At 41.0% G+C, this 15,312-nt stretch overlaps 1 protein-coding gene across 1 annotated transcript; it reads left to right on the top strand.

Annotated features, from left to right (window-relative positions):
* Positions 1 to 9,840: 9,840 nt before the first annotated feature.
* On the top strand, positions 9,841 to 15,143 carry hmox2b (heme oxygenase 2b). Its single transcript, XM_083896114.1, has 6 exons — positions 9,841 to 9,978; positions 10,816 to 10,920; positions 11,028 to 11,145; positions 11,287 to 11,778; positions 12,069 to 12,192; positions 12,904 to 15,143. Exons 2-6 carry the CDS (start codon positions 10,856 to 10,858, stop codon positions 13,029 to 13,031), a joined length of 927 nt encoding a protein of 308 aa, XP_083752240.1. The 5' UTR covers positions 9,841 to 9,978; positions 10,816 to 10,855; the 3' UTR covers positions 13,032 to 15,143.
* The last annotated feature ends 169 nt before the right edge of the window (positions 15,144 to 15,312 follow it).

The following is a 15,312-nucleotide window of genomic DNA, read 5'->3' as shown; positions in this document are numbered from 1 at the left end:
AAGTAGTTTTTGGGTTTTTAAAAATGATATAATTAACTCTAAGTGCTTTTATGAAACGCAGGCATGACTTTGTCTTTCCCCCCTCATAATTAAATGAAAGGCTTGTTGCTCTATAATGCCCACATGGCAGACATTATCAGATCAAGCGATAACTAATGTTCTCATTTAAATGCCTGACATGCCTCTGTCTGCACAGGACAACTGCCCATAAGACAAGACCCAGTTTTCTGGAGCTGGCTAAATGGTAGATGAGGAAAATCATATAATAAACCTCACTGCAGTGCAACTAATGGCTACACTGACTTTACAGGCTACAGATGAGCAACAGAAAGAGAGCGAGTGAGGAATGTTTGTGACTGGCGAGTACAAGAGAGAAGAGATGTTCAACAGCAATGAGTGGTGGATTCTTGGTAGCACTGTTCCGTTTCTGTGGAGTTGTACTTGGACTCCATTGTTGTGAAGGACTATAATAAGTGCACAAGTAGGAAGAACTGTGTATGAAAAAGAGGAGGCTATTCAACTCTGCTGCTCTCTCTGTATATAGGGCCCGTTTGACATAATGGCATTGCTGACAGGGAAAGAAAGTGAAGCTTCTTCCATGGAAAGAAAAAAAAAAAAAGGATTTCTTTGAATGTTCCATTCTGTGACAACATGAGGCGTGAGAAATATGGGACAAAGGCGTGAGACATGGGTAACCTGGGCAGGGCCAGGCCACGGTGGTGGGAGTGGAAAAGCTGGTGTTGGTGACAGCCCGAGCCAGGCAGCAGCTGATGTATGCAGGTCACAGGAAGGCTGGGTTGCATAGGAGCCACTCCCACTGGGACCTGTGTGTACCGCTGACGTGATCACAAGGATGCATCTCTGCCTCCTCCTTAACTTCTTTCACACACATTGATCCAAGACTGTGGCCGTACAATCCTGTAATAGTAGTAGTAATAATAATAATACTAGTAATAAATAAGAATACATTTTATTTGTGCCTTTCAAGACACCCGTGGACACAGAATAAGCCTTTAAAACCGTAAAAAAAATGAAATAAACAATGCAACAAATACATCAGTATGGTAGAAACAATGACACCACGGTTGAAAGTCATGGCGTGGGTGTGTTTTTAGGTGATTCCACACCAGAAACAGTGAAATCCTGTAGTGCAGAGCCTGGAGGGCGGAATGAAGTGAAGATGGGCGAGGAGCCTAATGAGTATGTGGGGGTGGAGGAGGTTTGAGAGGTATGGAAGAGCCAGATTGTTAAAGAGGAGCAAAACCACTTTGCAATAAATGCAGTAGCACTACCAGGGAGGCAGTGAAGCTGTTGAAGTGTAGGGGTTATGTGATCACGGGAGTAGTTGTGTGAGAGAATTCATTTGAATTTATTTATTTAACATATTGCAGTCTGTTAAGGTTACGCGAGGGTGTCGATACGCCTTGGCTGCAATCTCTGAGTGGTGAGACACAAGCTAGGCACATTTCTTTGCATTATTGCTTTCATGTTTTTGAAGAGAATACAATTAAAGTCGAAATAGACCTTTTTATTCTCTCCTCGGGCAAACCAGAGCCAAGCCTTCAAGTGCATTGTTCCTCTGACTTCCTTCCTCTGGTACAGCTTTGTTCGTGCATGTGCCTACATTTATGTGTAGATGAGGTTTGGTGCAGCAGGGGCTCAAACACCCACGTCCTGCTGTGTGAGCCCAGCGCCACCTGTCGCCCAGTCTGGAACAGTTCGTGTCATCCACATGGCATCTGCGGGCACTCTTTTTTGCCCTCTCGAAGCTTTCCTGTGTCTCACATACACCCTCACATCACATTTGGTGCGGGGGAAAACCATAAGAAGCCGTTCTCACAGATCACAGATGTAGTATTCGGCCCCATATGTGCAATTTTTCCACCATATGCCAGATTATAAAGATCAAAGCCCTATATTATAGCTAACACACGTTATTTTATTTCCTTATGTATGTACTCATATTTTATTGATTACTACTAATGTATGTCACATTAGTGCCTTGCACATGTCCTCTGTGGTTATGTCCGCTGTGAGTTGAGTGCCACCTGCTGGCACTGGCTGAGTTAGGAAGGCTCGATCCTTGACTTTAATTTTTCCTATTAAAGATAATAGTAGATATTAAAAAAAATAATTTGAAAAAAAATGATGATACGGTTTGCAAACCAACCATTTAAACAAAACCCTCTCTGATGTCATGCTGGGACTGGACTCCAGCTTCCCCCACAAACCTCACCTGGATAAGAGATATGAATAATTGATGCAAAAAACCAAACACTAAATAAATAATCGGAAAATAATATATCACATTTTGTGATGCGTCACTGTCACTTTTCCACTTAAAAAAGGGCAAAAATCGGTCACAGGCATTCACAGAATATGATGAATGATCACAATCTTTGCTTGAATTGTACAACAATGACCTAGATTATCAGTAAATTAGGAACTATAGACCAAAGTGGTGATGAAATGGAACGCAAGAAACTGAGAAGGCATTTCTTTTATGTATAAACTGTATATGGGACAGGGCAGAGAACCTCGTAAACTGGTCACTCCAGGGCAATACTGTACTTTGTGGGCTCAGTCAGGTTCAGTGTCCAGAACTGTGGCAGGGAAACGCTCCCCTCCTTCCCCCAGTAGGGAGTAAATGTCTCTCAGTCCGCTGTAGTTGAGACGTCCAGGTCCGGGTGCTATGGATGAGAGCTGAGGGGACAGAGTGTCCAACAGAGCCTGTCACACAGAAAACAGTCTGTCAGTGTGTTATTTCTACAGTGTTGCTTACAACTACAGGACCGTGGTTAGCACAAATGAAGTATCCGACAACTGAGCGACACAACGGTTACCTGCTCGAGGTTTATCTCCTGTTTCAGCAGCACCACCCGCATCCTCAGCTTCTCCAGCTCTCGGAGCTCGGACTCCGCTGTGTAGCTTATAGTCGGGGGCAGAGGTGAGATCATCCCATCTTCCCACATACTATTTGCCCCAGTGGGGCAGAGGCAAGTTCCCTCTGGCCTCCATCGATCCCATGCTTCCACCTCTGATGGAAAATGCAGTTATATTTAGAGCGCAAGCGCGAGCAACTGTACCCTAAAACTTTTTTTTTTTTTCTGCTTTGCTGCCTCAGCTTTAAATAGCCTGGCCCTCGTCGAGCCAAGAACTGATCTGGTGCTGAGGTTTCACTGCAGCTCTTTTTTCATTTTCCATGTACCGGGATGGAGGGGGTGCATTAGCTCATTAGCACACGATTAGCCATCCAATAATAACAACCGGTAGTAAACATCAACAAACATCTTCTGAAGGTGATACATGTCATGTGAGTGGTGTGAATGGAAAATCTCTCTCTCTGTGTGTGTGTACACCCAGCTTCATGATCGTGGTATGATTGGCAGTGTCACACACTGAGTGAGTGAGTGACACCATGAAATTATCATTCAAACACATCTGGGTAATCAGAGTCACACACAGGGTCACGACAACACTCCACCACCTGTTTCTTCTTTATTATACCAGTCTGTGATGTGGCATAAATCAGTTTAATCATGTTTTTCCAGCATCCACGTGCAGCCAGGAAGACATTTCATTCGTTTATGGAGGATTATTAGGAAAAGGATTCCTACCTCGTTTTACCGGGTGTGCAAAGTTCTGGATTTCTGCTGGTGTTGCGTGCAGCCTTTCACACGTCAGATGAGAGGAGCCATACTTGGTTGTTTCAGTACCTGCAACATATATAATACATAAAAAAAAGTTTTCTTTTAATCTGGTACAGTAGCAGCAGAAACTGTTATAATGTTATTCATCTTGTAATTGTAGCCACTGTTATTGTGACGATTATAGAATATGTCCCAGTGTAATAACAGTATTAGAGGAAAATTCGGTAGCACATATTCACCATTAAGTAGGTGCTTATTAACATAGACCGTTCAAAAGTTTGGGGTCACTTAGAAATTTCCTTATTTTTGAAGGAAATGCCCTTTTTTTTCAATGAATATAACATTAAATTAATCAGAAATACACTCTATACATTGTTGTACATTGACTATTCGAGCTGCAAACGTCTGGTTTTTAATGGAATATGTACATAGGTGTATAGAGGCCCATTTCCAGCAACCATCTCTCCAGTGTTCTAATGGTACATTGTGTTTGCTAATTGCGTTGGAAGGCTATTGGATGATTAGAAAACCCTTGAAAAAACCCTTGGAAAACACAAAAAAATGGTAACGGTGACCCCAAACTTTTGAACAGCAGTGTATAAGTAGCATACTAGCACTTTATTAGTAATCATTAAGCATGTATTAACATCTTATTCTACACAACCTTATTCTACCTCTATTACAACATTAATTAGGATTTTTCCAACATACGATGTTAATACATGCTTAATATTTACTATATTTATAAAGGGCTAGTATGCTACTTGTATGCATGTTAAATGGTGAATATGTGTTCACTGATCTAAAGTGTTACTGAAAATTATAGTTCCCATACAGACATTTCCCGTCTACTCTGTGCAGTTTTCTTTCTAAAAATAGCATCTCCTCACCCACACGTTCGTGTCATCATTCTACATCTTTTTTTTCTCTCCACTCCTTCTCATAAATCTGTGTCTGTTTTCGTGTGTAATTTTGTTCACCAGGCTCTGCTGCTGCTGCTGCTGCTGCTGCTGCTGCTGCTGCTGCTGCTGCTGCTGCTGCTGCTGCTGCTCGTGGGATTGGTTTAGCCTGAAGTTCGTCTGTCTGGCAGTGATCGTTGAGACGATGCCGTGGGTGAGTCAACTTGTCAACCAGAACTCTGGTCTCCTCTGAACTGCCACATGGCTGAGCCTGAGGGAACTGGAGGGATCAGAGGAGAAGGGTCAAGGATGACAGATGGGATATGCAGGCTGTTTAGAGGAAATAATTAACATTTCTTCAGGAAAATATTCTGCTGGATTTGGGTTTTGAGTAGCTGTGGAATTCTGGACGACATAACCCTAGCTCAGCATAACACAGCATGGAAAACATGGTTGTTTTCACTAGCAAAAAGGAAGAATACCGTAAGTCTCATTCTCTCCATGAAGTGACTCCTCCCAGGCATAGGGTTCCTCTGTAGGGCAATAACTTTGTCCCACAACCTAAAGATCGTGTAGAGAAGGGAACTTAGAACCAGAAAGAAACCTTTTTATATATATATATACAGAATTAACACATATGTTTTCCACACCTGTTTTCCTTCGTCCTTAAAGATTTCCATTTTGTTATCTGCTCTGTTATCCTGTCAAAGGCATAAAAAAGCATGATTACAGAACACCTTTTTCAAACTGTGACCAAAATTTCAGCGGTGTCAAAACACACCCATCATGTTGAGGCAAACTATGCACTGAAAACGGCCTTGGGGTGTTTGAAGAAGGTGTGGCGATAGCTGCAGCGTTGCCCAGGTCATCACCTCTCAGCACACTGCTTTTAATAGTCTCGTTTTCAGAGTGCGAGTCTGAGATGTGACCGGGAGAGTCAGACACCGAATCAGCCTGCTGCGGTTTCCTGGCTGCCCCGCGACGCACAGCCTCAGCTGATGAGAACTGAGTTTTGCTTCTGTTGTTTGGTATTTTGGACTGTCCTTGATTTTTGCTAGCTGATATTCTGGAGCCCAGCGCGGAGGACACGGATGTACCAGGTTTTTTGTGCTCTTTTCTTTCAACACTGGCAGATTTAGCTGCTGATCTGACAGTCATTTTACTTCCTTTGTCTTCGCATGCTGAAATAGAAGAGCCTGTTTCCTTTTGAGTTCCCGATTGCTTGTGTCTGTCTGGGTCCTTTTTAGAAGTTCTGGAGCCAGTACGGACCTGAAGGGCTTTCTCTAGTACGCGCTCAAGCAGTTCTATATCTTCCTTCTCGCCTGGTGACGTATTTGTCTCTGAGGAGAGAACAGCACAGAAACATGTGGTTACAGTTTAGCTATTGAGCTATTTTCTGTTTACACAGAAAGTCTATTCAGACACACACTGCTCTCATTTCACTACTTGGTTATATAAACCAAAGACGTTTGTTCAAAAACAATGTTACATGCAATTGTTTAAAAATATTTTTGAATTTGAAAAAAAGATGTAAAGCCTTATGAGACTGTTTGTCCCATTTTGGGGAGGATAATTACCTGCAGCAGTCATAGCTGCACATTCTGACTCAGGAACAGTCGACTTGGTTTGTGGTGTTCTGTGAAAAGAAAATATGAAAAGTCAAGTTAACCATTAGAAGCCAAATTAAGCCACGGTAGCATGTACTGTATGTATATATAGAAATAATGAATTGCTAAGGAAACCTAAGCGTTAATGGTGGAGTGATGAGTGAAAATCCTGTGTCATAATACTAATTAACTATGAAAATAATGATTTGAAGCCTCACACAAATGGCCTCAAACTTGATTGTTCTGTTCATTATCCATTTTCTATTGTCTTAATGTTATGTTCTTTAAAAAGTAAATAAATACATAAAATAAAATAATTTTGGACTTTCGTTTCATTTCTGGTCACAAGCTGACATACTGTTATCCATTTAAAAATGTCTTCAAAAGCCTTTCATGTGTACTTTAGGCAAGGGCCTCGAATTATGGAAGCTGCCGTTTTGTTTTGCTCTACTACAGCCATCATTCATTCATTCTACTCCATCTACGGCTTTATCTTCCACGTGAGGGTTGCAGGGCTGCTGGTGCCAAACCCAGCTGACGTAGACAGACAAACAGACGACTTTATAGGGCTCTGCATAGGGTGAAAGGTGGCCTGTAGCATGGCTTAATGTGATGGCAACAGAAAAAGGCTGGGCGTATGCAAAAGATGTGACTATATCTGTTGCCATCACATCAAGCCTGCATCTAATGCATGAAGGGTTTGTGATTGGTTCCACCCTTTTTTGTAGATTCTGAAGTTTTGGCTAAACAGAAGCTTTGCCAGTCTGGATTAATTTTGAATAACAATAACATAACAATGAGCAATATTAACTTGACTCTGATTCTTTACACGTGATAGTATCACAGACTTGTATCCTATATGGGAAAAGGCACTGCTGGGATTCGAACCCAGGATCTCCTGTTTACTAGACAGGCGCTTTAACCATCTAAGCCACAGCGCCAGATGGCACTGCCAAACTAGTATTTCCATTTATGAACATAACCTCGTCATGACGTCGACATCTGTGAAGATGATTAAGAGAGAGGACGAATTACGCACTTATAATCAATATTATTTGAGGCCACATGTAAAATATATGTTGCATGAAAAGAATAATACACGTTTTACAATACATCAACATGAACACTAACAGTGTAAGTAGATATTTTCTTGTGGTGGCACAGAGAGGAGGTTCTGATACACAGACTCAATTGTAGAGTACTTACAGACACTGTAATAGTCCTCTGTAGAGTTGAATACTGTCATTAATCCTGGTTTGTTCGGCTTTGCATGACTTGATAGCCTGCTCCACAGTGGACAGTAGTGACATGCTGGATGATTACACGATTAAACTATCTTATCGAACATACTTCGAGCATATTTCTTTCCATTAAAACGGCACATGTAACATCCACTCTTCCTTTCGCGTTGACCCGCGAAGACGAAATGAACGGATGCGGAAGTCACGTTGTTGTCATTCGTTTCTTCTTTTTTCGCCAAGATAGAGTGTGTTTAAAATGTTACTAACGTATAAACTTTCAAATGCAAATATCGTAACGCGCGTTTATCTTAAGCGGACGAATTCAGTATTTTCATTTATTGAAAAACTACCGGAACACAAATAAAGATCTTCGCTTCCCACAACGACATAGCTCAGTTCTCGCGAGAAGTGTCATTGTTGCCAGGAAGCAGGAGCGCATCAACAAGTTGTCCCAAAAAAGATCAAAAAACACCACAAAGGTCAAAAGAAGCTCGGTTATTCGTTATTTATCTTTCTAAGTTAGGCTTGTGAACAGGAAGAGGGATACGGAAAACATGAATCATGATCAAGACTATTTTATTGAACCATTATTCAACAATTTAACCTTGATATATCAATCATTTTAACAAAAAACAACAACACGGTTACTTAGAATAAATTATACATATGATATGAGGAAAACATTTGAAAATACCAGGAGACCAGATCAAACCACAGTTTGACAGATGTCTTTCTCAGAATTCTGACTTTAATACTTTATTATACACAATTCTGACTTCTTTCTCAGAATTCTTATTTCTTTGAACTCTGCTTTTATTCTCAGAATTCATGCTGTTTAGTTTTTTTTTTCTTTCCTTAGAGGGCCCCACTACTCTTCCATATAACAGTGTTTCCAAAACAAGTTGTCTTAATTTACAGTTCTCCAATTACTGCTCTAACGTTGCAAACTGAGAAAGGAAATTACAAGTTCTGCTCTTTCTAACATTGTAATAAGAGAAACTATTTTTGTGGCTTCCATGGAAAAGGTAACATCTCGAGATGCGACAGCCTAAATAATGTCAGTATTTCCTAAAGCTGTGTTGTTGTTATACCAAATCATCAAGGAAAAAAAACCATCAGAGGAAAGTGAATCACCCTGTGAGCTCATCTTTCCCCTTCCAGCCTCCTGTGGATCAGGAGTGCAGGTGGGGAGGGGGTGTAGGTCCAGCTGAGCATCTGATGGTGCAGCAGGTTGCCAGGCTCTGATTATCAGACACACACGCGCGCACACACACACACACACACACACACACACACACACACACACACACACACACACACACACACACACACACACACACACACACACACACACACACACACACACACACAAACAATAGGCTCGTTGGTAATGAATCGCTCTCTGCATTCAGTCATACACCAAACCACAAATCTGCTCAGGCAAACAAACTGTTTGTACATAATTCATGAACAGCATGTATGAGTCATACGCTCACAAGACCACCTGCAACTCTCTTATCATACTATGAGCTGGGAACAGTATGTAGGGCACCTTTTACACAAGACAGGATTCATGCCTTGTTTGTTTTAGAGGCCCACATCACCATGTTATGGTTCAGATTAGAGGTAGATGCCAATATTTGCCTTTTTCCCCCCTCAAATAATCGTTCTTTTTGAGGACCTGTTTAATGTATGTAGGTGGCCTTTTAATGTTTTCGCCCCTGTCCTTTGAAATGACTGTGTACGCCACTGCACTGCCTCCATTTTTCCTTTTGTGAATGCTACGTGCCTCCATATTGTTTTTGTGTGTGTGTGTTGTTGTTGTTTTGTGAAAGGTCCTAACGGCTGAACTGTGAACTTGCTACCTCATCACTTGTGTGTTGTGTACGTGTCGACAACAAGCAGCTGTTTGACCGCTAGCAGCCAGGAGAGGGCGCATTCGCAGCTGCAGCCAGTTATTGTTAACAGTGGTGCTGTGAAGGTGAGTTGTGTCAATATCGTACCGAAGCTTTTTTTTTAATCCAGCTATATATAGTTAAATATAACTGGTCAGTCAGTAAACATGTCGTGATTGTAATGCAGTGTACCAGTGCTGGTCAGACCTGAAATTAGTTTGCTTTGTTGCTGTCGTGCTAGCTAACTTGGCTACTAAACTTAGCTGTTGTTGTCAAAATAATGCTCTTAGCTTAGCAAGTAGCAGGGAGTCAGTATCGGGTGTCGCGTGTTATTATACGTTCGTGGAAAACAGAATCGTCGCAGTAAGAAAGAGTCACGTATCTCTGATTAGATTTGTGTACGACTCTGTTTTATTTTTCTTTGAAACTCCTGTTAAACGCCACAGGGCCTGCCTGTGCTGTATCATGATGTGTTTTTGTTTAGCTGTGTGTTCATTGTTGTTGTTGTTGTGAACAACGGTCACTTTTGCAACCTCTCTTTGCCTACAGAGTAAATAAGATCAAAGACCGAATCAACTGACAGGAAACACAACTTTGCTTTGCTTTCTATCGTCATCGGCATCATCCCAGGGACAACAGAGAGCTGGAGTTGTTTCGCCTTTTTTCATTTGATCAGCGCCTCTTCGGTAAGTCATGGGATTTAATATGAGTTTATTGTCTTCATGTGACCTGCAGCTCTCATCATGTATAAATGTTATGCACATAAAGTGGAAAATGCACCTGGGGCTGGACAATACATCAATAACAATACAATATCAATATAACAATATCACTGTATATTCTAACGCTCAATCTTTAGTTATCTGTCATTTATTGCAGCAATGTTCTCTGTGTGCGTGGGTTTACTCCAGGTTCTCTGGTTTCCTCCCACACTCCAAAAACACGCAGATTGGGGATTAGGCAAATTGAGGCAAACACTTTAAATAGACCATGAGTGTGAGAGTGAATGGTTGTTCAGCTTGGATTTCACCAGCGCCTTCCACGACCCTCATGTTGAGGATAAAGTAGTAGAAGATGAATTAATGAATTGCTTATCAATATCAACTCACATGAAGCTTTTCCAGCCCTATGTTTGGAGAGCAAAATCCTCATAACTTTTTTGAATTACGCTGAAACTTATCATCTTCACCAGAGTTAATAAGTTGAACATTGTTAATAACCTGACTGTAAATGTCATGAACCTTGTATCAGATCTAATTTATGTTTTGTGGTCTTTCTTCATGGCTTTGGTCATGATGTAGTAACATGATGCATTGAATAATAGCTTGCTCTTGAATGCTGTTGTCTTGCAAATCCATGCATGTATAACACCAGTTAAAAGCAACAGTAATTAAATCTCATCAATAGATGCCTTACAATCACACAGAATATTCTGTTGGAAATACCTTATGTCAGAACTATACCAGTGCAGTTTTTAATGTGATGTACAGTTGCTTCAGTGTTTTTGATTTATTTTATGGCAGACTAACTGGCAGGAATCCGCGTCTAATATCAGAAGAGAAGATGGATACTGCAAGTGTGTCCAATGGAGCTGTGCCTGTTTATGATGTGAAGGAGGAAAGCCTCAGGTGAAAGTCATGTTAATGTCAAACAGCATGGACAATGTGAAATAACATGATAAATTATAGTTCATGTTGTTTTTTCTGGTAAACATGTATTTTTTCCCTCTCCGCAGTCCTGAAGATCTATCCGAGATGCTTGCAGCAGGGACCAAACAGGTCCATGAAAGGGCCGAGAACACACAGTTTGTCAAGGATTTCCTCAAAGGACGCATCCGCAAGGAGCTCTTCAAGGTGAGTTTGGATCAAATCAGAAATTCACTTTTATACATTCAGTGTTATTGAGTGGTTTATTAAACAAACAAGATTGGCAAATACATTAAATGGTCATAAGACATAAGCACAAGTGTTAACTTTTTAATTCTGCTTTTTCAGCTTGGTGCTGTGGCACTGTACTACACTTACAAGGCAATGGAGGAGGAGATTGAAAGGAACAAGGACCATCCCCAGTTTGCCCCTCTGTATTTTCCCACAGAGCTCCACCGCCACACAGCTCTGGCCTGTGACCTTGAATATTTTTATGGCCCAGAATGGCAGAGTCAGATCAGCTGCTCCGAGTCCACTCAGTGCTATGTGGACCGCATTCACCACATAGGCCAAGAAGACCCAGTGCTGCTGGTAGCCCATGCCTACACCCGTTACATGGGAGACCTATCTGGTGGACAAGTGCTGAGGAAGGTGGCACAGAGGGCCATGAAACTTCCTCCCACTGGAGAGGGCCTGGAGTTTTATCACTTTGAGGCCATACACAGCGCCAAAGCGTTCAAGCAGCTGTATCGCAGTCGGATGAACGAGCTAGAACTCGACATGGAAACAAAGAAGAAAGTCGTGGCTGAGGCTGTGAAAGCCTTCACTTTCAACATGGAGGTGAGACGCAAAGATTAGCAGTTAAGGTTAGAGAGGTAAAGAAGAAATTGAAGCTGTGTTTTGTTCTTTTCTGTCTATTTTGTTCATTTACTACTTCTATTTACCATTGAACTATATTATTTTCTATCAAAACAACTGCATTTCAAGTCGATTACAATTCTTGAATTGTTCATGTGTTTGCAGGGTGAATTCCCAAAGCCACGTTTGTCTTGCTATTTTAGCACAGGATCAATTCTAGAATACACAGTATACAGCTAACCTAATAACGTAACATTTGTTTGTCCTGGTAGGTGTTTGATGAGTTGGAAGAGATTGGGAAAACCATCCAGGAGGAGGTTTTAGATGCAGGGATGCCGGTCCATGGAGAAATGGGTGGTGACATCAGCAAATGCCCTTACTATGCTGCCAAAATGGGTATGTTGTTATGCTTCTTTTGCTTTTGTTGTTTTCAAGGTATTTCAAGGTTCCATATTATGCAAAATCAACTTTTTAATCATTTAAATACTTATATTTGGGACTCTGGAGGCCCTCAGTCGACAAAGTGTGAAAAAAGATGACTCGCTCATGTTTTTGTGGTCATGTGCAGTCTAAGTACAGGAGATAAAACACGCGATGCTGACTTCCGCCATCATTGGGACATCACAATGAGCTAAATTCCTGGAATTGTTGTCTCGCGGAGCTCCGTAAACACGAGAGAGTGCTGGCGAGGGCAATGATATCCGAAAACCGGAAGTCCATGAAAATTTCTATTCTTGGCTCCACAGTGCAGCACAGAGTCCACAAACTTCCAGCCTCAGAGGATTTATCTGTCCAGTGGATACATGTTATATAATTGACGACAATGTGCCTGCTAGAGCCTGCAAATGATACCTTTTCCAAATGCTAACTGCTGTTAGCTCGAAGTAGCCTCAGTGGCTGATGTCATTTCCTGTCTACTAAACAGAGCGTTCTGAACAGGGCAGTTTTGGCAGGGTGATTGAACTGCTATGGTGCTTCATCCTTATGGTATTTTGACCAAAGCATGTCGCAGACATGTTCATTAGGACACCAAGGAACTAGGTTAACTTGGAGAAATAGGATATAATATGACTCCTTTAACCATGTTTCTCTTTTTTGTGCTGCCAGCGGCTTCAGGTGGAACGACATACGCGTGTCAAATGGCCATGGCCATGCTCCGACACCCAACAGGACAAGTCCTGTTTGCTACTTGGTTTGCTGCTCTGGCTGGACTGGCTGCCTGGTATCTGATGTGATCCAACCTTGATTTTTACACTTAAGGAATGGACAGTAAGGGGATGTGGAGCATTTCAATGTTTCATACAAACATTCTTTACAGGTCCAATTCTATTTAATGTTGCACATTGTTTCATGATGGAAGCTAATAGCAAATGTGCTTCTTGTCAATGGAATTCCAGTGAGATGATCTGTAGGACCTTTAGCACGCCATCCTCATTCATCCAGCCATTAACATTCACCTTGTTAGAATCCACACGGTTTTGTTTCTCTACCTCTTTTGCAACATCCCTCCATTTTGTGTCCTCCCAGAGTTTGTTTGGTTTTACCTCAGCACCTTCTGCAGGTGGTAGGCTTGCCATCACAGAAGCACATAGTGTGAACGATTTAATTTTAAATGCAAATTTCTCCTGGTTTTAACTGAAATGTGCAAAGTGATGGACCGATGCAACTGAATTATAATATAACTTTGCTATACTGTTGACAATGATACATGGAGTGTCCAAAACATATAAACGGTGACCTTAGCAAAACAAGGTATACATAAATATGATTGAATACAAAATACTATGCAGAGGCTATGCATAAAACAACTCGATAGGTCAATAGGTTTTTTTTGTTTGCCAGGCAGATTGCAGTTTTGATTTTTAATGAGGTAATAAGATAAAGTTCTGTATTATGGTGGTCTTTCACTTCCACTAAGGAGGTAATAGTTTTGGCCATGCTTGTTTGTCTGTGAGCAGCACATAGATAACTCCATTTTCTTGGAATGTCGGGCCATGGTCCAAGGAAAAAAAATGATGATTTTGCTGATGATATAGATTTGAATTTGGGGGATTATTATTGACACTGTGAGGAAACTGAGGGACCTTGTCAGAAGTTTGAGCTCTCTGAGTGTTTTATAGTATAAGCTCGCACAGTGTCTACGTATATGTTTTCTGTCATTTCTACACGCCGATTGCAGCACCAAACATAATGTTTAAAGAGAAAGCTGCGGTTAAATCTTTAAACAATCCATGATCACATTTCATGCATCATACTCCTGCCTGAAGAGAGTTTGCACTGTGAGTGACGGTTTAGAATAAAACTTTTTTTTATTAACTATATACAGCTTGCCTACACTTTGACAAGTGTATGATTATTAATATGAATATTTCACATAATGTGATAAGAATTGATGCATGGTGAAAAAAAGAAGCTCCAGAACTATGTGACTCCATGACGCTTCAGTTGTACCTGCAGTAGGAGCCTTTATTAGTATATTAACAGAGGTAATTGCCTCTGTTATTTAAGGAATTTGGCTTTTTATACCATCCTAGAAATAGATGTGTTCATCTAATGGAGCTTTAAGCAGCTCAGCTCGTGTTTGCATCCATTTGCACAATAACCAAATCTGTGTTGATGTTTGCTGCTCATACTGTAAGTCAGAATATTTGTCTCAGATTAGTTTTTTTAAAACATCAACAAGAAGGAAGTTTGAGTGTTGCACACTGTGTACACACGTACTCTGACACAGTGAAGGTTTTGACTCTCTCAGCTCTTTTCTTGGACGTGCTGGACACAGTGTACCAAAGGAAATCTGCTTTTTTTTTGCACCAGGTTCCTGTGCTGTATGCGTTGCACAACACGGTGAACACGTACTGCAAAATGAACATGTAGTACTCCCTTTTTGTTAGCGCAGCTCATTCAGGGTCAGCTCCACAAGTAGTGAAGCGGTTAAATCACAGCCATGAAACGACGATGACGATGATGATGACGAAGTGTTATGTTTCCTAGAGTCTCAGGGTAATGTTGCAGAACGGCGGCGATGTGACGCATTGTGTGAATGGAGGACTAACACAAGGACTGCCTGATTCTCTCCTGTTAGTGTCTGTACTTTAATTTTCATGATGCCAGTGTTTGTTTGAAAAAGTTTTGTCGAGTGTTTTTGGACATATTGAAAAGACATTTACTTGAATCTTGACGGTAGTTCATGCTAATTTTGAAGTCTGTTGCATTTTCATTAACCCATGTAAAGTGATCACTTTGTGTATTCAACTAAACAAAGCTTTATAAGTGACTGGTTAGACGATAACTCTTTGTATGAGGGTGAAAGTCCAGTAGTCTGTTGTGCTGCCAATAGTGGAATAAATAAAATGTGGAATGTTCTTGTTGAAATAAAGTAATTTAAAATGGACTGGAGTTTATAATTACATTGTATACATGATTATTTTAAAGGCATGTTTTGAAAACTTCTTGGCCTGTATCATCAGACATTGAATCAAGGCTGTCCCCTGGGTTTTTTACAGACCTTGGGAAAAA

This window comes from Microchirus variegatus, assembly GCF_963457635.1.
Source record: "Microchirus variegatus genome assembly, chromosome: 10".
Classification (NCBI taxonomy): domain Eukaryota; kingdom Metazoa; phylum Chordata; class Actinopteri; order Pleuronectiformes; family Soleidae; genus Microchirus; species Microchirus variegatus.
Note: the sequence above shows the minus strand (reverse complement) of the source record. Positions and strands in the feature narration are given on the sequence as shown.